The following is a 25,668-nucleotide window of genomic DNA, read 5'->3' on the forward strand; positions in this document are numbered from 1 at the left end:
TTCAGCATCAGGGCAGAATCCCAGACCCGGAAACAGGAGGACCTGCGAGGGAGGGAGGAAGCTCCTGTGGAAGCCCTGGTCCCCTGAAAGTGATGAAAGGCCATGAGACAAAGACAGGGAGCTTGTGGCTGGACGTGAAGGACACAGAAGGCTGAGCACTTGGCAAGCAGGTTACCAACTACAGGGAAAGTGCACTGCCTGTGAGACGGACGGAGGCTCGGGTTGTCTAGGCTATGCCCTGGGGGAGGGGAGGCCAGGACAGGGCAGGTCGGGGCACTGATTTCAAGGCCAAACGGGGTCCAGGCCTCATCCTGCACTGGGACATCCAGACTCTGCCTGGGCCGTGCCAGGCCTGAGCCGCACACATGGGGACTGACAGCACAGAGGAAGCATCCGAGCAAACAGCTGAGGGCTTCCCCGGTGGGCCAGCGGTTAAGAACCCACCTGCCAAGGCAGGGGACACAGGTCTGCTCCCTGCTCCGGGAAGATTTCACATGCTGAGGGGCAATTAAGTCCATGTGCCACAACCACCGAGCCCGTGCTCCAGAGCCCGAGTGCTGCGCCCAGTGAGGTGCGCGCCCCCGGGTCAGTACTCTGCAACGAGAAGCCTGACTGCCTGTCTGCAGAGCAAAGCCACGGGGGCCCAGGCAGACCCTGGAAGCACAAGCGTGCTCAACTCAGGTCCAAGTTCAGAACAAGCTGTAGGATAAGGACAGCTGCAGCCCCTGGGGTAACACGAGCCCCCACACCCAGCCTGTAACAAGAGGAACACCCTAAGACCTCATTTCTCCTTCTTGCCATGAGACCCACGGCATGAAGACCGGTTGTAATGAGGGCCTTCTTCAGGGAGGGAGCAACCTAAACATGGAAAAAAAAAAGCTGTGCAGAGCAGCGCTGGGTTGTGGGTATCAGTGATATTGACCCTGACCTCTGCCCATCAATCAGGTCAAGCTCCCAAGAGCAGCAGATGCTGCCAGCTTCTGGAGAGGCATCGGGCCAGGCCACCCCCCAGCTGGCCCACGCAGCCCGAGAACAGAGCGCCAAGACGGCCCAGGGCAAACATGAGAGAGGAAAGGAGAGCTTGGCGTGGCCCTGAGCGCCGGGAGTCAAGAGCCTGAGGAACCTCCCTCCTGATACCCCTCAGTATTCAGCCCAGTTTCCTAGGGACCGCACCCACCCATGGGCAGACTGCCCACAGGCTGCTGGCTCCTGGCCATGCCCCTCCTGGATAGCTCTGGGAGGCCAAGGGCTGGGGGCCTGAGATCAGCCGGCAGTGAGAGGCTCTGAAGGAAGGAAGGGTGGGAGCAGCCTCAAGGCGCCCCACCCCCACATGCCCCTTGGAACCTCAAAGCACTCAGGTGGGTGTAAATTACTATTTCAACACTACCGCCACACGTGCACACATGCTCCATTACTTCAGTCAAGTCCAACTCTTTGCAGCTCCACGCCCTACAGCCTGCCACTAGAGTCCATGAGCATCTCCAAGCAAGGATACTGGACTGGGTGGCCATGTGCTCCTCCAGGGGATCTTCCCAACCCAGGGGCTGAACCTGCGTCTCCTGCATTGCAGGCAGATTCTTTACTGCTGATGCAAACACCTGCAGGAGGTGACAGTGTCTGAGACATGCTTGGTGGGCAGCAGCCGCCGCCCAGAGAGGGGAGGGGGAGCGTCTTCTGCCAAAACCATCCCCTCAGCCTCCCTGAGCACCTAGAGATGTCTAGAGAGCCACAGCAGTGACCCCGGAACAGCAGGTGAGCACCCCACAGGGCCAAGGAGGGACTCATGGTTCACCTAGAGTGGCCCCAACTTGGCTCTGATCTCCAGATGCAGTTACTGGTTTAAACAACTTAAAAAAAAAAGAAAAAAAAAAAACCTTCATAAATTGCTCCAAGTCCCTGAGAAACCACTTAAGGACTAATTAGCATCTCAGGCTGCTCTGAAGGGCGCTTCATAGCCGGGGCTCCCAGGCATCAATTGAGAAGGAAATCATTAACTGCTTGCCTTAGACAGGGGCCGACTTAACCACTTCTCCCCAGAGCCACCTTGGCTACTCCTGACTTCGGGTCCCCATTAACCCAAGAGGGGATCCTTTTAATTAATGTTGCTTAATAGTGTCTGTGGGGAGGTTTGTTTTGCTTTGTTCCTTTCTGCTTCCAGTCCTTGAGACTTCCTTTTTAAGAAAGGCGGCTGCAGCAGTAGCCTGTGGGGACACGCAGATTTCAGAAGGAGCTTGATAGGATGGGCAGCAGGGGCAGCAGGAACGGCTGCTTTGGGGCCTTCTGTCCTGAAGTTCTCATGTTCAACGCAGAGACTCATGCCCTCCACCCCACTCAGCAAGGCTCGCCTTTTTCCTACAGGAGGCCACGGTGGGCCACCCAAGCAGTCTCTAGAGACCCCCTCCATCCTGCCTGCAGGCCCTGTGGGCTTTGGCGCCACGGGAAGCCCCCCCAGCCTCCTGGAGATGAGACGTGCCCCAGGCCCAGGGGATGGGGACCCACTGACGGATGGGGTGGCAGTGTTACCGGACGAGCATCCGCTTCAGCAGCTGCTGGTCTCCCTCCGAGTAGCCGGGCCAGTCCTTCTGCACATCCTTGTACACACAGTCCTTCAGCGTGCACGTGCCGTCCTTGGCATTCACGTTGGCCACCTGCAAGACAGAGCCAGAGATGATCACGAAAGCATTTTGGGGGGTGGTGCAGGGAGAGGCGGAGACAGACATTAAAGGGGAAAGAAGACAGCACACTTCTGCCCAAGCCAACACTTGGCCCCCCAACTCCTCTGCAGGCCAGGACGGCAGCCCTTGGGGTGCCGAAGGGTCAGAGCAGCAGGCCCAGATGCTGCTGGAGGCCAGGCTGGCTCCACAAGGGGGTGCTGCCATCTACACTCCCAAGACTCCATCAGCAGCCCATCCCCCTGCTATGGACTGAACCATGTTTGTCCTCTACAAATGCACATTAAGTCTTACCTCCTGCTAACCTAAGGCGACGGTATTAGGAGGTGAGGCCTTTGGGAGGTGCTGAGGTCATGAGGGTGAAGCCCCCATGGGAGTGTCTTTTTGGGGGAGGGGCTGTGCTGGGTCTTTGTTGTTCTGAGTTTTCTCCCGATGTGACAGGCTGGGGGCCACTCTCTAGCTGCAGTGTGCGGGCTTCTCACCGTGGTGGCTTCTGTTGCAGAGCACAAACTCTAGGGCTCTTGGGCTTCAGCAGTCGTGGTGCATGGGCTCAGCAGGTGTGGCTTCCAGGAGCTAGAGCACAGGCTCAACAGCAGTGGCACAGGGGCTTAGCTGCTCTGCAGCATGTGGGATCTTCCTGGATCAGGGATTGAACCCTTGTCTTCTGGAATAGCAGGCAGAGTCTTTACCACTGATCCACCAGAGAAGCCCAAATGTCTTATTTATAAAAGAGAATCCAGAGTTTCCTTACCCCTCTCCCCTGGATGACCATGAGAAGGCAGAATGCAGGCCCTCACCAGACACCCAATCTCCCGGTGCCCTGACCTTGGGCCTCCCAGTCTCCAAAGCTGTGTGACGGGTCTGTGGTGTCTAACCCACCCAGGCCATGGTGTTCTATGACAGCAGCCTATGGACTAAGATACACGCTCTCTAACTCACAGCTCCTGTGGCAGAGTTAGCTGATCTGGGGGAGCTGGGGGAGGGGTGCCTTCAGGGCCCAAGCTGAGCCCACCTTCCCTGCAACCAGCCAACCCTGCTGCTTCTGGTTAACACAAGCTGAGTTCGTCTTCAAGACTGTGCAAAGATGCATTTAGAACATTTGCCTTAATGTGCTTGATGGAATTCAGGCCCCCGACCCGCAGAGGGCACTTTCCCAAGCATCTCGTCAGGCACCATGATCTCCAGAACGCGCGTGTGGAGCTGGGTGATTGGCACGGCAGCTGCTGTTTTTCACTACAACTGAGACTATGACTTTACTCTGCACGTCACGGCAGTCTCCACAAGGAGCATTTTTAGTGGTTGAGTAACACTCCACCAGAGGCTGCACTGTGACCCACTCAGCCCGCTCTCCTTTGCTGGACGTGGACTCTGTTTCCAGCTTCTCTGGAGCATAAACACATGTCACTTGTGCAGGTTTTTCCACGCTGGTGATGGTTTTCTTCGGCTGGCTTCCCAGAAGTGGGATTAGTGGGTCAAAGACTGAACATTTTTATGGCTTCTGAGACGCTTCGCTAAAATGCTCTCCAGAAGAGCCATCCACCCATCCACACTCCCACCAGGAAGGTGGAAGGCCTCAAATCTTCTCTCCGGATGTTTTCACAAAAGTGAAAGAGGAGGTGTCTTTGCACAGTGCTGCTCGTCAGAGTCACTGGGTGAGGGGCGGGAGGGCTGGGAAATGAGCATCCTTTGTGAGGTGCAGCCCCCTATACCTATCCTCACGCTGGTGGGGTCCCAGTGCCCCTCCCACAATTGCTGGGGAGAACAAGTCTGGTAGCAAACACAGAAGCTCAAGGCAGATGGGACAGAAAATCAGAGAATAGGAGAAATCAGAGCGGGCACCCAGGATGCTCTAGCACTCTAGTGCAAGACACTGCCTGGGCCGCCTCGGGGAGCTGCCAAACCCAAGTTGGCTGGGGAAGCTGGCACCCAGCATGATGCCTCTCTAGCCCCAGGAGAGGACCAGGAGCGGTGAGAACACCTTGGCGGTTAAAAGTGAAGCAGGTGCCCCGGGCAGACCCAGGTCAGCACCGCCAGCCCCCTCTCTCTCCAGAGCACTAAGCCTGGCGCCACCGGTGTCTAGGGGTCACTCAGTGGGTAAATCTCAGGTGCCATCAGGTGCTGGGTTGGCCAAGGTTCACATTCTGCATGTGCTGCTTTTTTACCCTGGGCCCGAAGAGAACAAGATTGGAGAGCAGGAGCAAGGGCATTTTTCAGAATGCTACCCCAGGGGCTAAGGACCTGGCTGGATGGTGATTCGCGTCCAGGCACCGGCCAGGGCAGGCGTGGCTGTCACCCCTGCCCTGTCTCGGCTCACGGCTGATGACCCTGCCCAGCTCCCTTAGCCCTGCCTCAGTCACCCTATGCTGCAAGAGGCAGCTCTGGGTGGCCCCGAGCCCAGGGAAAGGGCCTCCCGTATGCTTCCCCCAATTTCCCAAGGGTGAGCCAACACATGTGACTTTCCAAAGAAATGAGCACCCTGGGAAATGTTCTTGGTTCCAGAGCTTTCTGGATGCTCTAGCAAGCCCCAAGAAAACTGGACTACAGAGTAACGTATCTGTCTTCTCCAGGCCCCAAGCCGACTCCCGAACTTGCCGGGAGAAACACTGCCACTCAGTCAGCGCCAGCACAACCTCCACGTGGGGGGCGGATGCTCAGGAGGCCAAGTTTGCACAAAGGCTGCCAGTGAGTACACGGAGGAGCCCCTGACGGGAACAAAGGCTCCGGGGAGCACCTCCTCTCTCAGGACACAGGGGGCTTCTGCATGGTGACGGGGAGGGGAGGCACCTGCCCTGTGGGGCAGGCCCAGCCCCAGATCAGCACTCGTGCTCGGAGTGCGGGGCTGGTCACAGAGGCCCCTCTTCACCCCTGCCCTGCGCCCTGAACTCGCTGGGGGGTGATGACGACACAGAGATGCCAGTCGGACAATGGGGGGACAAAAGCCATGCCAATGTTCTCCTACCAAAGGTGTGTGTGGTCACCCCAGCCTCGGACTGCGCTCAGGGAGGGGCAGAGGGGCAGCAGGGTGCCCACGGGAGAACTCGGTCAATCAGAAATCCTCAGAAATGCGTGGAAACTCCTCAGACACAGTTCCGGATGGTCATGGCATCAACTTTAGACCATAGGAGGCAGCACCCAAGAGCCCAGAGTGTCTGAGGCAGGCCACAGCTCCTCCCAGAACACTGGAGTGACTGCCGCTGGCTGTGGGTCCTCACAGCAGCAGTGCTCTGAGGTGGCCTGTTGCCACTTCACGGCCAAGCAGCATGCACGCGGCCCAGCTAAGGCAGTGAATCGGGAGCAAGCCACCGACCCTCTCAGGAGTCTGTGAGCTGCCTCCCTCAGGGCGGCTCTGGGACCAGCGTTGTCGCTCCAAAGCCCTGGCTGTTTAACAGCAGGCTCTGCCTGCTGGCCCCACATTCCTGCCTGATTACCTCTTGATCCCAAAGAGAGGTGCTGCAGTCACTTCCCAGCCACAGACAGAAACCTGAGGGTCCAGACATGAAGTCCCTTGCCTAGCGCCACAACTGATAAGCCACAAGGAGACCCACCTGATATGAAGCCTGAGTTCTTGCTAACTTGCACTTGTGGATTCCCCAGGCTTCATTCAATTCCAAAAACCTTGTGCATCTCAAGTCTTGGGTCGCCCATGCTACACCCACTGCCTGCGAGCCTACAGTTATGAGGAGACGAGCCCTGGACAGTAAAAGTGCCCCACGCCCCGCACCGGGCAGCACGCACCTGCTGGAGGAGGCTGTCCAGCGCGTCCTTGTCCGCCTGTGCCAGGCCGTCCTTCTGCAGCCGCAGCAGCAGCTCGGCCTTCCGGTAGGGCCTCAGCGCCAGCAGGTGCAGCACGCGGTCCCGGAAGGGCCGCTGAGACACCCCGCTGCCCCCGCCAGCGCTGCCAGCGCTGCACTTCTTGATGGCGCTGGCCGGGTTGATAGGGGTTGCCCGCTTCCGGGAGGGCACGGCATCCACTGCCCCCGGGGCCGGTTTCCGAAACTGAACCTTCTTGCCTACAGTAAGAGCCAGGTGTCAGGGATGGGAAGGGCTGAGGGGTGGTCGCCGTGTCCCCCTGCCTGGAGCGATGGCACGTTCCTGAGCGAGCACACGGACACCCATGGATGGCCCACGGCCGACAGCACCGAGCTCTCACCACGCCCAAGGCACCTTAAGCCTCGTGCAGCCCACTTGTCCAGTGAGAGTGCCACCTGCTGACCACAAGCAGATCAAAGGGCACTTGTGGGTCCCCAGTCTCAGAAGTGGGCTGAGAGCCTTAACTACTACTACTACTACTACTACTAAGTCACTTCAGTCGCGTCCGACTCTGTGCGACCCCATAGACGGCAGCCCACCAGGCTCCCCCATCCCTGGGATTCTCCAGGCAAGAACACTGGAGTGGGTTGCCATTTCCTTCTCCAATGCATGAAAGTGAAAAGTGAAAGTGAAGTTGCTCAGTTGTGTCCAACCCTCAACGACCCCATGGACTGCAGCCTTCCAGGCTCCTCCGTCCATGGGATTTTCCAGGCAAGAGTACTAGAGTGGGGTGCCATTGCCTTCTCCGGCGAGCCTTAACTAACTTCATCCAAACCCCTGGCCCCTATGGGGAAGGGGGCTGATGGTTAAAAGCGAGTCCCAGAATGGCAGGAGAAGCAGCCCAGAGCCTGCAGTCCCCAGCTCTCTGCTGGTCCCCTGGGCCCCGCCGTGCTCTTTTATGACCAAGGAGAAAAGAAAAAGTGTCAGGTCACTTGGGCAGACCTGCCTGTGCTCGGAGCCCCGGGGGCCGCAGGCCTCTCTCCACCCTCCTGGTGCAAACAGAGACGTGTGAGGGGGTCCTCCATGGAGCCCCCCGGGGTGCTCTTGACGGAGGGGGGCTTCCATCCAAAGTCGCTCACTCCACCTTGGACGACGCCCCTGCCACCGCAGGAAGGAGGACCTCTGAGCAAAGTCAGTGCAGGTCTTAAATCCTTGGGCCACAAAGCTCTCCATGACAACTGTCTTTTGCACATATCCCTCAACTCTGACTTGTCAAATGAACACAAGAAGGAGAGCTTTTAGAACCTGCAGGGCCAGACTTCGTCCCCAGAGAACCCTGATGACATGGAGTGGGGGAGAGGCCTGACACAGCCAGGACTGCATGTCTCTGGCTTCTGAGGCCAGAAAACAGTAAAAGCCTTCATTGTGTCTTAAGTGGAACAGTAAGATAAATTCTGGCTAGAGACCCACCCAAAACTTATTAAAATGTGTACAAATGTCTGTATTTGCATCGTAAGGCAGGAGCAGGCAGCTGCAGCCCTTTGGGATTCTGGCTGGCACCTCCTGGGTGGCTGACAGCCGGGGGCCCAGGCTCCCCAGGCACACACTGCCACGCCCACCGGGGCCCCGTGCTGACAGGAGGACCAGCACCATCTAGGGTTCCATTCAGAGCCAACCCCACCGCTTGGCAAGGGAGACTGCGTGCTCTGTAGAGCAATGTGAAAGAGTGACTTTTTCTTAAAGAAGAAAAAAACTCCAAAACCCATCAAGGTTCTCCTTTGCTTCATGCCTCTCTCAGGCCTTTCTTGCCTGACAATGAATTCACTGGAGACTCCGTCTACACCCAGAGGTGGGAAGACTGAGGCAGTGCAATGGAGCTTTCTAAATAAACAGTACTTTTCTCCGCACTTTTAATATGGTCAGTGTCTCAGTGTCTCTGAAATTGTTTCCAAGCAGATACTGAGGGGGTGGAAGGTCCTAGGAAACAGGGATCAACGTGTTTCCTTCCAGGTCTCCATCCCATGGTCCCTCGCTGGCCCGAACACAGCAGCAGGCTGCCCGCAGCAGAGTGCATCTTGCCATCTGCACTGTGCCCTGGCCAGGTCAGCCATGGGAAAGAGACACCTGGGCAGGTGAGGGCAGGGGTGGCCACTGAAGGGACAGGCTGAAGCTCTGGCTTCATGCACGGTGAGAGGCAGATGTGCCTGAGGCTACAGCCTGGGGAAGGGGCCCTGGGATTCAGAATTCCTGGAACTCTCAGGCCCTCTAGTCCATCCTGGATTCAGAATGCAGCAGACACCACCCAAGAAGGACCCAGCTCCCCTGGCCTCTGTCAGCCCACCACTCCTGTTCCTGCTCCTGACGGGCCCTGAGACGCGCCAGCTCTCCTGACATCTGCCCAGCAGGCACAAGACCCCCGCGGGTGAAGCCCCGGCCCCCAAGCCTCACCCAGGTAACGGCCTCCGGCCTTGATGACAATGGCTCCTCGACTGCGCGTCTCCTCCTCAGCCTGCGCCAGGCTCTGCCGCGCCTTCTGGTAGGAGTCGTCAGTGGCGCACACTGTGATCTTGTCCTGGATGCTGCCCAGGCAGTCCAGGTGGACATCCCCATGGCTGCAAGACAGAGGCCAGAGGTGAGGCGAGCTCCTGGGATGACCACAGAGGTGGCCTCGGGGCCGACACCGCCCCTGCCTGACACTCCCAGCTAGGAAACAGGGTCTGGTGCTGACTTGGGCAACAGGGTTTCTGCAAGGCACGTCTTGACCTGAAAGAAGCAAGGGAACCCAGGTTCCTGGGCAAGAGGGGGCACGCCAGGACCCACGCCTGCACCCTGGACACACTGTAAGAGCCAGGACGGCTCATCTGAGAAGGAGAGCTGGGGCTGGAGGTGGGGGTAAACATCCGCACGGCGGGCTGGCGCGGGGGACGCCACGGTGGGGGTCAAGGGAGGTGGGCCTGGCCCCGTGAGAGCTGGGGCAGTCTGGGCAAGGCTCACCTGGACACGTACTGCTGGATGCAGTCGAAGCTGCCCTGGGGGCTGTCGCGGCCGATGTTGGAGAGGTAGAAGGAGAACGTCCGCGCCTCCGTGGGGCAGTCAGGTTGAGGGATGGAGATGTGCTGCATGGAGAGGGGGTGTCACTGGGGGGCCCACAGGCAGGGCCAGCACACGATCCTGGCCCGTCCCTGGCGATATGTGAATGCACCCCCTTGGTCTCCCTGTCAGTGACAGACCAGCCTGTCAACATGGCCAGGCTGCTGGTGGGTCCTGGGCCCCACACAGCGCAGGGTGGGGGTGCGGGTTCCCGTGTCCGCAGCAATGGCACTGTGGGCTAAGGAGCACGATCCCTCAGCACACAGCCGGGGGCAGGGGCCCACTCCAACCTGGGCCACGGCTCAGATCCCCCACCAAGCTGGGCAGACCAGGCTTGAGACAACCCGGAAAGCTGAAATGGGGCAAGACAGGTGGGCGTCAGCAGCAGGCTGGCACGCTCGGCCGAGATACCCTGGCGCACACTCCCCCTTCTCCCACATGGCGAGGCCCTCTCCACCTCCTCCAGGCCAGAGCCACTGTCCACCTGGGTGTCTGGGAAGAAGGCAGGCACGGGCCTCGAGGGGTGCAGAGACGGGCAGCACGTGCCCCCGCCGACCACGACACGGGATGCGTACACACAGTCACCTAACCCTGACAGCAGACGGCACCGCTGGAGCCTAACTAGGCAAGCCACAGCCGCCAGAGAGGAAAGACAGACGGCCTGGCAGGCCGACAGACAGATGGCACTAGCCCTGGCTGAGGTGCAGTGCTCAGCGCAAGGCAGGAAACCCAGAGGCCGCTTCATTCCAGGCCGACCCTCTGGCCCCCTGCCTACCCTGGGCGACGGCCAGCGGCCACTGAGAAACACAGACAGGAGAACCTCACGCTCCAGCTGCCAGCTCCTGGGCTACGGGGACGGGCCTCCAGAGCCCTGTCGCCAGAGGAGACCAGCCTTAAGGTCCGCCCTGGGCTGGACCACCGGGGCTTGTCAGAGTTAGGGAGACATGCCGGGAGGAGTCATGAATGGTCAAGAAGGGGCAGCACCAGGGCTAAGGGGGCAGCCAGCTGTCCCTGGGCTGTCGTGCCGCCTCCGCAGGCCGAGCCGAGGCCGCCTCCTCTGAGGTGACGTGAGGACACAGCATGCTCCATCGGCGCTGGACAGCACGCGACCCTGGGCTGAATGCCTCCTTCCCCGTGCCCGGCTGTTACACGCGAACACAGCCAGCTCGGCCTGCCTGAGTAGAGTCTGTGTGATCAAGGACATGAAGCTCCGGCCACAGCGAGAGCAGCAGCTCTCCCACCCCAGCCCTCAGTGGGGTATGGAAACCCTCGAGGGAAGCTGGGAGGGCACACAGCCCAGGATTGGCTCCAAATGCTGCAGAACCCCCTCCATGCACAGCCAGTCTCTGCTGCAAGGAGAAGCTCCCTCCTCGCACAGGGAGAGCCAAGGCATCAGAGAGCAGCCCCCAGGCCCAGCTGCTCGGGACAGGAAGAGCCTGGCCTGGGGGAGAGGGGCAGTCTGCAGCGGCTGTCCAGGGACTGCAGATGACCTTGGGCTGACGATCACGCCGTCCCCCAGCTCCCCGCCCCACAGCTGGTGTCTGCCCAGCGAGATCTCCTGGTCCTCCAGCATCCCCCTATGCACGCAGCAGGTGGCGGAGGGCCCGGTCAGGATGCACAGCCAGCGGCAGGGAGACCAGCAGGGCACCAATGTCAGCCCTGGCCAGCCACACAGACCCTGATCTCCACACGTTTCTGTAAGGGTCAAAAATGGGACGAAGCAGCTCACACTTGGCAAGTGTGTTTTACTATAAACCTGGACCGCCTGCTACCCTTGGGCAGGAAAACACCTATATGCACACACACACACGCACACACACACACACACTGGAGTCCACGTGCAGCATCGCACTGTCCAGCACTGGCAGCCACCCTGCGCCGGCCGCACACACTCCCAGGCAGACGCGACTTCTGCTCTCCATTACGGAAGTAACTGGACACCCAGCGCCCAGACACTCCTGAGGGTCACCGCGGGAGAGGACCCCACAGGCACCGCAGGCACGTACACACTGACGCAGTTACCCAGGACACGGCGGGAGGAGTGTGCACCATGACGTCAGCAAAATCAAAAGTGCCTCTGATGGAGCCTGAGCCCTTACACGCGGCTCCCCCCCACGCCCGACCCTGAGCCTCTCCCTCACCACGTGCTGGCTCCGGCGGAGACCCAGCCACCCCCAGTGACGTTTTTCCATCTCTGGCTGCTCAGAGGGCAGTGGCTGCCCTGACTGCCTGCCACAGCCCCCGTCGGGGAGAGTAAAAGAGAGGGGTACAGCCTAGGTCCCGACACCACGGTGTTCCTCTCTGGGCAGGGGCATGGGGGACCATTCCCTATGATTCTTCAGCCCATTGAGGACTTTTCCACACAGGTATGTATTGGCCCTTTCAAAATCCTTGAGTCGGGGTGGGCGGGGGCACCGGCCAGCACCCAGAGGAGGGTCTGTGCAGCCACCGGGGCCGCAAGACAGGGAGGGGAAGGCCTGCGTGGAGCCTGACACAGCAGTCCTGAAGCCTCAGCCCCTCCCCAGCTCTCTGGCACCAGAGTGCACGGAATCCTCTGGTTAACGGGCTGTTACAATGCTAGTTAATGGCTACCAGTCCCTGGGAACCAGTGAGGGAAACCAGTCCGCTGGGCACGAATGGCCCAGGACACCTAGCTTTCTCTGTGATGGCAGAGAGCGCAACCCGCATTCTGAAATTCGGCCTCCACTCCGCAGTCTTCTGGACTGAGTCCTGGCTCTCCTAGGGGCCACCATGGGGCCACAGCAGGCCTGGGCAGGGCAGGTTTAGTGCATCTGATGTCAGCCCCAACTTCTGGGATGGGGAGGCCAAGGGAGGTGCCACAGACTCATGGATGTGCCTGAACGCGGAGATGCACAGGCAGCCCTGGCCCTCCAAACAGCCATGTCCCACCCAGAGGACCCGAGTGGCTGACATCCAACCCTGAAGCCAAGGAGCGTGCTGGTTCCACCGTGGGTAGGTCAAGCCCCTTTGAAATTCGTCCCAAGTCAGGCTGGCAGCCCTCATCCCACGTACGCGGGGTCTGATGTGTCTGCAGTGCAAGTGAGGGCTTCAGAGAGACAAATGAAGCCCTGAGCAGGCTGTGGGCAGGAAGAAACAGTGAGGACGCACCTGGAATCCTCTTTGGGAGAGAGCAAGACCAAACAGGGCATCCAGGAACCAAACACTGCCTAGCCAGACTCTGGCCAGAGGGTTTTCAGGGAACAGTTGTTTTATTGTCTTTATTTTCAGGGAACCCTCAGCATAAAATATATTTTGGATCAAGAGTTACTACTGCACGGCTGCACAGTCGGGAAGATCCTCCGGAGGAGGAAATGGCCACCCACTCCAGGATTCTCGCCCAGGAAATCCCACTGACAGCAAAGCTGCCGGGCTACAGCCCAGGGGGTCCCACGGCGTCAGACACAAGTGAGCACACACATCCTGGATGGCTGAAGAGGCCTTCCAAGAGCAAAGCAGCCTCTTCCGCCCACTGGACGGCCCACGTCCGCAGCCCCAAACCCAGGTGCTTTCTGAGCACCTCCTTCCTTTCTGAGAGCTGCCCCGCACTGTGGACAGGGAGGGGGAGCACATACCGCCCCCTGCCCACCACTTCCCAGGCTTCCAGGTCACTCCCGCCTCGCAGCAACAGGCAGCCCTGGGCTCAAGCGCAGGCTGGCCCTACGAACTCCTGCAGAGCCGGCGCCTGGACTGCAGACAGATGCTGGTCACGGCCTCTGACCAGGGCCGTCAAACCTCATTCTAGAAACCGCCTTTGGGTCCCCGCTGCAGCACACAGAAATGCCTCACACAGCCCTGGACACGGACCCCACCTCCCTTTCTGTCCTCATCAACTGAGGAGTTCTGGGGTAGGGCCGGCCCGCGAGGGGGTTTTCTCTTCCCCTCGCGAGGCTGATGCTTCACCAGCTGTCAGGGATTGAGAGCTCAACAGTGACCCCTGATGGCAGAGGGGCCCAGGGCAGCCACTCCAGTGTCTGAGAGAGAGCAGAGAACACACACACAGGCACAGACACAGCAGACGAAACAAAGGTGAGTGCTTTGTGCCGCCGCCGCCGCCACCGCCCCGATGCTGGGCGTGCCACAGGCTGCCATGCGGTCGCCCCCAGGAAGCAGCCAGCACCAGGGCCTGGCCGCACACCACCATGGCCAGGCCCCGCAGCACTCCCTGCACAAGTGGGGAAGAAGCCAGGTCGGACCTGACTCCCACCCCAGGAGCCGGGAGACACGAGACCCTGTGCCGGGGGGCTGCATTCACACCGGGGGGGACGAGCACCAGGAAGCGGGTGAGCGTGTTCTGGGCCGCAGGAGGCTCTGCTGCTCCTTGGGCCATGGTTTATTCTGTTGGCTGCACAGGGTCTCACAGGCCCAGCTGTGGCACCTGGGATTTCTGATATGCGCTGCAGCAGGTGGGGTCTTCACTTGCGACATGCAAACTCTTAGTTGAGGCATGTGGGATTTAGTTCCTCGACCAGGGATGGAACCCAGGCCACCAGCATTGCGAGCGCTGAGTCTCAGCCACTGGGCCGCCAGGAAGGCCCCCTCCTAAGGCCATGTTAACCTGCGTCCAGCCCTTAGGTGCGCGGCCCCTCTCCTGGGCGGGGAGGCCAACAACCAGAGGGAGACCTGGCCGAGGTCCCTGAGTGAAGGAGCAAAGAGGGTCTCAATCTTCAGTCCGCCAGCTTCACGGGCCTCTGGGAAGCAGGCCCTGCCTACCTACCCGGGGTCCAGAACATGGAGTCAGCACAGGCACCAGGAGTGCTGAACGAGCTGGGCCAACCCACCCGGCCCACCCCCTGCTGTCTCCAACTTCGATACTGGAGGGCACGACCAGGAGAATCGGGAGCAGAATGCAAGGGTCTTGCCTCCTCCTCCACTGCTCCGAGTGACGACGACAGCATCTGCTGTGCACCTGCCCCAGGCCAGGCCTCTCACACCTGGCGTGGAGGAACGGTCATGGTCTATTAATACCCAGGACAAGGCCCAGAGGTCAGGAGGGGCAGACCGAGCGCGTGGTCCTTCACAGCGAACTGGGAAAGAACAGGCCTCCTCCAGTCCTCACATGGTCCCACCCAGGGAAGAGCCTCTTAGTGGAGACTCACGGCCTGGCTTGCTCCTGGCTGTAGCACACGGCCTCCACACCCTCAGAACCTTCTAGGAAGTCCATGACACATGAGAATGCCCAGAAGGAAAAAAATGTGGGCAAAGCGTAATTCTCAATACAGAGGCAGGGGCCCTTTCTTGAATGGACGTGGCTCTTAAGTTTGGCACAGGAATTTGGGCGACAGAGCGTAAAGCCCAGGAGACCCTCACTGCGCTTCTATGAGCATCCCAGTGGTGTCTTGCTGACTAGAAAGCATTGCTCACGGATAAAAGAACGGCAATCTGTGCCTGGCTTCCTCATCTTCCCACAGCTGCTACGGGCACACTGTGACCATGGGCCACAAGAGGGCGCCACTGGGCCAGTCTGGCAGCAAGCCCAGCCGGCCCTGCCCCTTGGGGAAACATCTCAGGGGAAAAAGCAGAAGCAGGCGGCCAGGGCCAAAGAAGGTATGGAAGCCCCAGAGAAGGCACAGGGCAGGGCGTGTGCCCTGGGGCCTTTAAGGGCATCTCGTTAACCTTGACTGGTCTTGGTGTGATGGTGTTCCCCTGGCCAGGCCACAGCCTCTAGTGACTCCATGAAAGGTAACCTGGGTGTGCTGTGCAGGTACTCTGTAGACGCAGTAAATCCATGACCAGGTCTGGGCAGGCCTCATACAATCAGTGGAAGGCCTTAAGAGGGAAACTGAGGCTTTCCTGATGAGGAGGAAGCTCGCCCATGAACCTCGGGGCCAGCTTCTGCTTGCCCCATGGAATTCAGACTCATCAGCCCCACAAACCTGTGTCAACGTCTTGCAATATATCTCTTGGTATCGCTGTATCTGCACTTGCAGACATGTTATCTCCTCAAGGCTCCATCTCTCTGGAGCACCCTGCCTGGGGCGAAACCTACAGATCTCCCTGCTTCTGAAAGAAGCCAGCAGGCTATCAGGTGGAAACTGACTTAGACGTGTGTGGCAACTCTTCAGATTTAAAGAAAAAAAAAAAAAAAAGACCTGCAATAAAGACTAGGAAAAAAACTAAAGTGTTGCAAAGCATCTTTAGTGGGTGGATGATATGGGTCCTAGGACCTGGGTGGCAAGGATTATGGACAACGTGCCCTTTCTCCCATTCCTCAATTTTTCTGTAAGATGGTCATTTATGATCAAGTATCTTTCACGAAAAAACTGGAATATTGAGTTTGTATACTTCCCGGTACTAAAAAGTTAAATACTTGTGGTCCTAGGTCCACCGACAGAGAGAAGCGCCCCACCCTTGGGGGCGGGCACATTTCCAGGTTCACTTGGGCTCAGGGGGCATAGTTTCCAAACAGCACAAAGATCAAGTCAGAACAGGAGTTTGGCAACGACAGGAAGTGGGGAAACTCGGGAACTGCTGGACAGAAGAGCTGCCTTCAGCCCACAGAGGGCCTACTGATGTGGCCCCAGCCATGGGGCCAGCCTGGAGACGACGAGAGGCAGACCATGGCTCAGCAGAGGGCCCTGCCTGGCACAGAGGGGGATGGGGCCAAAACACTGCTCCCAACGGGCTGCTGTGCCCAGCAAGCCACAATTCTAAATAAGTATGATTAAGACCAAAAAAAGACTCACCCCTTGACTTCCCTGAAATCGGATCGAAGGTCTCAGTGAAACAGAATCCTGCAAAAAAGCAAAATGGGAAAATGTCAATGAAGATATCTGGAACATGTTTGTGTATGGCTGAGTCCCTTCACTGTTCACCTGAAATTACCACAACATTGTTAATCGGCTAAATAAAAAGTTTAAAGTCTAAAAAAAAAAAAAAAAAAAGATACCTGGAAATCCAAAGACTCACTTCCCAGTCATATAAGGAGCAGGATAAAGACAGTGTTTTCAGGAGAGGTGAAAAGAATAAACTACACGTGTTGAAAATGACAGGAAGAGTCACCGAAGCAGGGTTCTGACGGTCAGTAAGAGCTCCTCAGATGGCCCAGGGGCCAGGGCTGACGGTGCATGAGAGGCAACGCGCAGCACTTCACCATCCTCCCGCAAACCGGCCCCAGCCCAGGCCACCCCGCCCAGGGGCGCTCCACGCTGAACAGAACTGTGCGCGGGGAGCACCGCCCACCAGGAGGCAGGCTGATGAGGTGATGCCCTCCACCCCAAGGCCCTGACAGGACACAGCCCAACGCCTGCCCAGCTCCCACGTCACAGCTTCAGAGCAGCTTGTCCCTATGCTTGGGGAGGCGGAATTTCCAAATGTCACAGGAAAAAAATACACCAAAACCTCTACTAATTTAAGCTTTAGCTATTCGGAGATCAGCCTTCTGGTGGAATTTTAGAAAGAACACGGATCCAGACGGAGGGTCACACTTCTCTTTCTCATTTATCCTGGGCCCTTGGCACTTTCTGTGTAGCAGACCTCACCCCACAGGGTGATGCTGGTTCGTCACGACAACCCCCTCCCCTCCATCTTCAAACCCACAGGGCCCAAATCAGCCTCTGGGCCTGTAGTTCTCCTCAGCTTTCCTCCACGCGGCAGCCTAGATCTTGGGCTCGCCAGTCTTCAATAGAGCCCACCTCTCAGGCCTCCGCCCCAGCGCCCCCAGGTGTAAGGGAGGCCCCACCACCTGGACCCCAGGTCCAGTCTGCAGTGACTGTCTGTCTGCTCTGCACCCAGAATGTCAGGCCCACCACAGGCCCAGGGTGGGCAGAGCAGCTGCACACACGGGGGAGAGCCAAGCAGCGGGCAGGCTGGCCTCTCAGTGCCTCTGACCTGTCAGACCGCCGGGCAGGCGTCCACAGGTGAGGGGGACCGCGCTCAGCCAGGCTGGACCATGGGGGCCACACGCTCACCCTGCTTGGCTTACAGGAGCCTCCCCTTTGGCCAAGAGTCTCCAAAGACTTCACTCACGCACCTGGAGCAGACCTGAGCGGTCACACCCAGTTCTGGCACTCACCTCCACAGAATCAGACACCCCAGAAGCCAGTCACACTTTTTTTTCCTTAATTTGAGAAAGACTGAAAACATTTTTAAATTTTTTTTTAAATCTGAGAAAGAATGTCAGGATTTATTTTATCTTGGGGGCCTTAGCCCCTGACCCGTGCCCCCTACAGTAAGGATCGAGCCCACGTACTGTGCACTGGAAGATGGAGTCTTAACCACTGGGCCAGGGGGAGTCCCCACCCCACACTTTCAAAGCACATCACGCCTCACTGCCAAAAGGGCAGACACAGCATGTCCTCCAGCCCCTGCAGGTGCAAGGGCTACTGCGTTGCTGAGACAGGGGCCAGGCTCTCTTCACGGCAGGCTCGAGACCAGATGATCTGCCCCCTAAACCATGGTCAGACTGCTGCCTGGAATGCAGTTCACAGGATTAGAGGGGCAGCACCAGGGCGGCCCCGTCTAGCTGGGCCCTTGGAGATGCAACATTTAAGCAGCCTTTGCTTGGAACTAGGTTAAAGACAGAGACCCAAAAGAAGATCTGCAGGGAGCCAGTAAGCACGGGAGAAGCCGTGTCTCGTCAGTGCGGTGCAGACTACGCAGGTGCCTACTAGGATAGCTAAAGGAAGAAAGATGACACCGGAATCCTCGTCCCTTACTGGTGGGAGCATACAAGGTCCTGTAGAGAAGTCCAGCAGGTTATTTCAATATCCATTAACTCGGCTGCGTCAGGTCCTAGCTGCAGCACGCAGGACCTCTGTTGCAGGGCACAGACTCTAGCTGTGGTACACGGGCTCAGTATCTGTGACACACGGGCGTAGCTGTTCCACAGCATGCGGAATCTCAGTCCCCTGACCAGGGATTGAACCCACATCCCCTGCACAGTAAGGCAGATTCTTAACCACTGAGCCACCTGGCGGTGGAGTCCCCTGGCAGTTTCTTAAAAGGTTTAACACAGTTATCACATGACCCACCAATTCCAATTCCTAGGGATATACCCAAGAGAAATGAAAACATAGGAATGCACAAAAACATACATAAATGTGCACAGCAGAAATAACTCTTTACTTCCCTGGTGGCTCAGCAGTAAAGAGTCCACCTGCCAATGCAGGAGACACAGGTTTGATCCCTGGGTCGGGAAGATCCCCTGGAGAAGGAAATGGCAACCCACTCCAGTATTCTTGCCTGGGAAATCCCGTGGACAGAAAAGCCTGATGGGCTACAGTCCATGAGGTGGCAAAGAGTCGGATAGGACTTAGTGACTAAACAACATTCAAAAAATAGCCAATAACCCAAATGTCCATCAGTTGGTAGAGAAACAAAATACTACCTAGAAATAAAAAGAAATGAACTCCCCAGTGGACAGGACACGGACGAACCTTAAAGCCACCAGCTAAATGAGAGAAGCCCAATGTAGAACGCCATACAACGGATGACCCCACCTATGTATATCTCCAGAAAAGGCCAAATTAACGAGAGAGCATAACTGTGAGAGCCTGAAGCGGGGAGTGGCTGCAGACGGGCTGGAGGGAACTTCTCGGGTGGAGTGTTAACACTCTTGACTCTACACCTAAAGTGGGCGTAAGTTCTATGGGCTGTCAACGACCCCTAGAGCACTCCGGAGCCTCATGTGGGTGCTGAGGAACGTCACCTGAACATACAGAGAATTACTGAATAGGCGGGGGGAGACTCTTGTCTCTTAACCAGTGTCAGTCAGCAGCGATGCAAAGTGAATGAAGGGAGATGGCAGGGCAGGGCGCATGAGAAGGCAGCCGAGAGGGCAGCCGACACAGCAGGGCAGAGCGGCGCCCCCCACCCTTACGGAGCTCTCTAGCGCCCCACCTGGCCCCAAAGCCAAGAAGGCAGGCCGCTCTCGCTGGGGAGCAGCAGGTGTAAACTTGGAGCAGAGACACGGGGTGCCACAGAAGCAAAGGGCTCGCAGCACCTGGTTCTCACGCCCTCAGCCCAGACCCCCAGAACCCAGCCCAGGGCTCACCGCAGCACGCCTAGTCATTCACTCACCAAGGGCACTGCTAGTAAGATTTTATACTGCAGGGAAGCTGGCCAAGCCTAAAGCTCAAGCTAAAAGGACCGCGATGCCAAGAGGGCTGGTCTCCAGTGTGTGTCCCCGTGTCGCCCGACTTTCATTGCAGAACCAGGCTCTGGGCCACAGAGGTTCTCGTAGTGTCTCCTCCCTCCAGCAGGAGGACCAGGCCAGGTCAGTCCTGTTAACAACAGAGCAATTCACTCATACCATCGTGCATACACAAACACACACACGAGTGACCCCCACACTCAAGTCACCTGTCTATAGCCATTAGCAAGAGACACCATGTGGAAACCTAAATTACACCAGCCCCTGTGGCAGGCAGAGAGGACAGGAGCCCCATTTGGAAGATCTTAGAACAAAAGGAGGAGTCAATAACACTTGGTCAATGACTGAGGTGTATTCCTTTTTTTTGGCCGTGCCCCATGGCTTATGGGATCCTAGCTCCCTGACCGAAGATGGAACCCACACTTTCGGCAGTAAAAGCATGACGTTTTCACTTCATGACCACTTGACCACCAGGGAATTCCCCTGAGGTATGTGCTTGTCTGTCTGTTTGTTGACTGACTGACCGGCTGCAGCCGGAGGCTTGTGAGATCTCAGTTCTCCAACCAGGGGCTGCGGCTGGGCCCTCAGCAGTGGAAGCATGGAGTTCAAACCATTGTTCCACCAGGGCATTTCCCCTCCTGAGGTGCATTCTAATGGCACTCAGCCCTTGCCGCTCAACAGCAGTCAAAAACACATCTGCTGGCACCAGAGGGTCCACCCTGTGGCTCTCATCCTCGGTCTTGGGGGCGATAGCCTTGACCTTCTGTGTAGACTGTTCCCCCCGGGGTGCCTGTCAGTAAGCTGCCTGCTCACCACTGTGCTCCCCCCAACCAGGTTTCCAGGAGGCAGCGCTAGCACTGGCCGGGGCGCCTCTCCAAGGGTTGCAGGAGCCTCTGCTTTTGGAGTGCCCTTTGCACTGGCACATGACCATCCCACCTGTCACGGACTCTCAGGCTCGGAGGCCCAATGACATTTTAATGAACCACAACAAAATTAAAATTGTTACAAGAAAAGGGAATTTCCTGAAGAGTTCTAAAATGTACTAAAATTACTTGTGTGTCTTCAACATCGACCAAAGTGGCCTTTGGCACGTACTGTTTTGTTGTGAAGATGCGGTCTGTTTTAGATCACAGTAAGGTTTCTCCTTTCTTTTCTGAATGTTTATTTATCTGGCTGCACCAGCTCTCCGCTGCAGCACTCAGGATCTTCAGTCTTCACTGTGGCATGTGACACGTCTAGTCCCCTGACCAGGGGTTGAACCCAGGCCCCCCACACTGGAAGCACAGTCTTAGCCACTGGACCACCAGCGAAGTTCCAGGCTTTTATTTTGTCAAACCAAAGTTTACAGGTATTTACTGTGAAGCACATACACTTCATCTGAATGACTCAAAGTGCATCTAGCCCTATTACCTCCAAGAACCTCCTGGAAGGAAGCTGGTTGCATGATAACTTGCCAGCTTTCTCCGTTCCCTCTGAGTCACGTTCCAAGTGGGGCAGGCAGGCCAAGGGGAACCCCAAGTGCCATGGGTCCCTCTGCCACATGGGTCGGTCACACTGTCAGAGGGGGCTTCTGGCCCCTGGGAACGTGGCCGCATTTCCTCCCTCCACTGTTATACCAGGCAGGGCAGGACCACCTGGGTTTCTTCCTGCACCAACCAGCAAGCTGCAGTAGGTGCCAAAGGGGACTCTCAGGTGGGAGGTTGCTGGGTGTCCACTGGGTTTGCTCAGGACACACACTCCACCATCACAGGCAGGGGCCTGATCCCAGCAGCTGGCCACTGGGCCAGTGGGGGCAGGAGCGGCTGCAGGTCTGCTTGGACTGCGTGCAGGTCTGACGCTGGCCATTCCCGAAGGCTCTGGAAAACCCTGGGCAGAGCAGCCTCAAGGCCCCAGGCCAACAACTTCCAAACTCCTACAGGCAGGACACTGAAAGCCAAAGGCCTAGGATCCCTGAGAAACAGCCCGCCTGCACCTCCCTTGACTTAAGCCTCCATGGCTGGTGACGGCTCGGACCCCCAGAACCATCCTGAGTGGGGGGCAAGCCGGGACCAGGGCACATAGCTCCCGGGAGCACGGCCTGCGGGTCCCAGGCTGAGAGCTGCATTTTAGGCTTGTTATCACTAAACTCTATCACAAACCTCAAGGATCAGAAAAGGTCAAAGGACTTGCCCAAACCCACACAGGGCCAGGAGCCAACTCTACCTGTCACCTCCAAGGTTCTCTGCAGGGATGGTACACACACTCGCAGCCTCCTTTTCTCAGAGGAGGACTTGGAAGCTGACCTCAGGAGGACACAGCTGCAGTCACCTCCAACCTTTTATCTGGAGATTTCTGTGTTTAGGTCGGTGGTGCATGCCCTGGAGATTGCTGTGTTTAGGTCCGTGATGCACGCCCTCCACTCCGAGGGGCAGGCCTTTCCACTTCAGGGAGGCCACGATGGGCCACCCAAGCCCAGGAGATACCCACTGGGTGGATGAAGAGCAAACGGACAGAGAGCAGTCCTGCTAAATCTTCTCTGATTCTTCCCAAGCAGGCACCCATGTCAGGGCCAGACAAGCCATCCACCGCTGACAAGCAGGGTGCTGGACAGACACACAAGCATGCTCTCAAAGGGAACACGGGCAGCACAGACCAGACGCCCTGCAAGAAGCCAAAGGGCCAAGGGAGCCTCCTGAGGCTCTGGACCGTGGTGGGAAGGCTGACGGAACCGGAAGTGCGGGCAGAGGCCCATGAAGGAGAGATGATGCAGAGAGACTGCTCCTGGCACCAGCACGGGGCCTGAGCTGCTGCAGAGGAAGGCTTCAGGACTCTCGCTGCGGTGGGGCCCCAAGCCTGGGGTCAGGAGATGCCATCCACAGCCAGCCCAGAGGAGTCCTCCCTGTACCCCGTTCAGTAGTGGAGCTCAACGAGCCCTCATTTAAGGGCTTCTCTCATTCCTCTTACTAAGGAATTTCAAAAGCAAGCTTCCCCAAGATCAGCTGATCCACCGCTAACCAAACTGCCTGTCAGTAGCCAGAACCACCAGGCTCTAAGAAAAGACAACCAAATCCAGCACACGATCCCATAAACTCTGCAACACTCAGTACCCCAGACCAAAAGCCTTCAGATGTGGGAAGCTGTAGGAAAACGTGAGAAGCATCGGTCAACGGAAACAGACCCAGAAAGGACAGAGAAGATGGCATTATCAGACAAGTGTTTCACTTAGAGCAACTATTCTAAACTTAAAATGCTCGTGAGCTTAAAGGGAAACATGAACTGATGCAAAGAAGAATATGAAGTATCAGAGCTCTAGAGTCACAAAGAACGCCTTGAGCTGAGAAATACAGTATCTTGAGGTACTGAGTGGGATTAATATTAGACACTGAAGAAAAGGTTAGTGAATCTGATGACAAGGCAACAGAAATGTATCCAAAATGAATCACACAGGGAAAAAAATCTATTAGGAAAAGGAACAAAGCCTTGGTCAACTGCTGGACAGTACTAAGAAATCCATTATACACGTAACTGGAATCCCAAGGCCATGGTATCCAAAGAAATAACGGCCTGAAACCTCCAAATGTGACAAAGACTATAAACCCATAGATCTAAAGAACTCCAGCAGGGAAAGAAAGAGCCACATGGCAACACACCTTGCAAATTGGTGCAGCAGCTGGCTGAGGCCCACAATCGGAGAAGCTAAGATAAAACTCACAAGATCAAATGTGAGAAACAAGCTCAGAGACCACAGAAGACACCTGCAAACTATGGAGGAAAGAAGACCGCCAGCCTAACAGCCCACATACAGTGCGAAGAGAAGGCAACATCAAGACTGGTTCAGACAAAGGGGGACAGACTCTGCTTGCAGCACCTCTGCACTATGAGGAAGGTTCTGGAAGCTCTCTAGGAAGAACGGACAGTGACACCAGATGGGCAGGCAGATCTGCACAGAGGATGAAGAAGGCTGGGTTATGGTGAGCATGTATGAATATGAAAGACTTCTTCGTCGTGATGCTTCTGTAAAAGGCTTGACAGGTTAAGGTGTAAATAACGGGAACGACGTGCGGGACTGGCACGTGCAGCATTGAACGGGTGGCACTGGGTGCAAGGATGGGGGGTGGGGGGTAGCAGCAGGCCGTTCCAGGATCCTGACGCCATCTGATCCACTGGAGGGCGTAGTCTCCAGGTGCCAGAGCTGACCCTGACCTCCCTGCACCTCGGCTCTGGGATGTAGAGCAGACGCACTCGAATATTTGCCTGCTGGACACGCTAAATGCGACACTTCCGGCCTGACTGGATCATTGTCCTGTTCCTGCGCCCAAGGGGTACTGCCCAAGCCTTGAGGCTGAGGGGAGAGCGCACACAGCATAGGGAGACACAGCTGAGACACTGAGCTGGATGCAGGCAGCAAAGGGGGCAAAGACCGCACAGTGAGAATGCACAGTGTAGGGCACAGCCGCAATGTAAGGGGGACAGGGCTCCCCTGGGCTCGTGCCCCCAGAAGGTAACTGTACTACCAGGCTCTTCTGAGGACGCAGGAGAGCCCGCCTTGGTGGTGTCCTCATAGCAGCATCAGGGTCAGCCTCCGGACCCACCCAGCCTGGCCTGGCCCCCGGGGCACGCGGGCTCACCAGGCAAACACGGCCCTTCCTTTCTGCTGCAGGGCAGACAGCGCACAGGGTCAGGGACACACCGCCTGCTCGGGAGCCCCGCCACCCTGTCACCACCCCTGCAGGTCTGTAGGCCAGGACTGCTCATTTCCCTGTCTCCCTGGGAGCAGCTTTCGGATCAGCCCCAGACTGTGACCAGCAAGCGGGCAAGTAATGTAATTCCTGCGACACCCCCGTCCAGGCTCAACACAGCCCATTTCCATGCCTCTCGCTCTTGGCACTTGCACGGGTGATGCCTCAGGCTGGCAGCATTACACACGACATGTGGTGTCTCCTCAGACCCTCTGAGGGCTCACACCGCTCACCGCAGGCTCACAGGCCACACACCCCTCTGGGGCCAAGCTGTCCACTGCGGCACCACCTGAGCAGCAGGCGCCGACCCCTGCACGGGCCGTCAGCACCCAGAGTGGCAGGACACCGTTTCCCATGAGCAGTGCAGGGGGGATGAGACCAGGAGCTTCTCGGGGCCAGTGGCACTCCACATACCAAGGTGCAGCTGACAGCCAGGGCTAAGTTGGGAGGCTTGGCAGGGCTGAGCAGCGGGAAGGCCTCCACACGGCAGGGCAGGTGGTGTCCACACCCCGAGGTCACTCGGCACCCAGGGTACTCCGTACAACTTGGATGAAGAAACCCATGTAATAAAGATGTTGACGGACGTAAAAAATACAGGGTGGGCAGAGGACAGTGTCAGGCAGGGAGACAGGAGGGCCTGGGGTGCGGGGGGCAGGCGTGGGCACTGGCCTTAGACTCCTCTTGCCTAAGATGGAGCAAGGAGAGGGTGAGGAGGAACTTGATGGCCAAAATCCCCTCCTCTCCCCATGAAGAAGGCTTCAAGGGTGAAGCAACAGGAAGTGGCTTACGAAACCCACCTCCAGGTCTAGCGACCAGTTTGCAGGAAGCGCAGTGGCTAAGGCATCCAGTTACGCTTGTGGGTCTCACTGGGTGACTGCCCAGAGACACTGGCCACGTCCAGAGACACGTTTGGGTGTCAGCACTTGGTTGTGGGGCACTGCTCCTGGCATCTGACAGAAGACCCTGCCCAGCAGACTACAGTGCGCAGGGCGGCCCCACCACTGAGTCACCCAGCCCCACACGCCAGTGGAGCCAAGGCCGAGAAGCCCTGAGCGAGTGGGCAGAAAGCAACGAGGACAGCGATTGGCAGAGCCGAACATAGGAAATTCCACGGGACCAATAAGCTAGCTTCTTCAATGAGAGGCTCCAGGGAAAGAAGAGCAGAGTGCTGAAGCCACCACAGACTGGCGGGACTGTCCCGAGTGGCTCTGTGTGGATGCTACTTGAACTAGTCCCAGCAAGGGTGCTCTCAGGGAGCTGCACAGAGGCGATGTCTGAAACACACACGTCTGTATCTCTTGAAATTCAACACAGTGACTGAAAAAAG

General features: G+C 57.6%; 1 protein-coding gene across 1 annotated transcript in view; it reads right to left on the minus strand.

Moving 5' to 3' along the window:
- The window catches only part of ELL (elongation factor for RNA polymerase II), a 79,324-nt gene that overhangs the window by 12,831 nt on the left and 40,825 nt on the right, over positions 1-25,668 (minus strand). Inside the window, exons 2-6 of the mRNA XM_027548305.1 lie at positions 16,217-16,264; positions 9,417-9,538; positions 8,871-9,034; positions 6,408-6,682; positions 2,524-2,648 (exon numbers count right to left, since the gene is read on the minus strand). Of these exons, the coding sequence (XP_027404106.1) occupies positions 2,524-2,648; positions 6,408-6,682; positions 8,871-9,034; positions 9,417-9,538; positions 16,217-16,264 (734 nt within the window). The remainder of the gene's footprint in view (positions 1-2,523; positions 2,649-6,407; positions 6,683-8,870; positions 9,035-9,416; positions 9,539-16,216; positions 16,265-25,668) is intronic.

This window comes from Bos indicus x Bos taurus, chromosome 7 (genome assembly GCF_003369695.1).
Source record: "Bos indicus x Bos taurus breed Angus x Brahman F1 hybrid chromosome 7, Bos_hybrid_MaternalHap_v2.0, whole genome shotgun sequence".
NCBI classification, from domain to species: domain Eukaryota; kingdom Metazoa; phylum Chordata; class Mammalia; order Artiodactyla; family Bovidae; genus Bos; species Bos indicus x Bos taurus.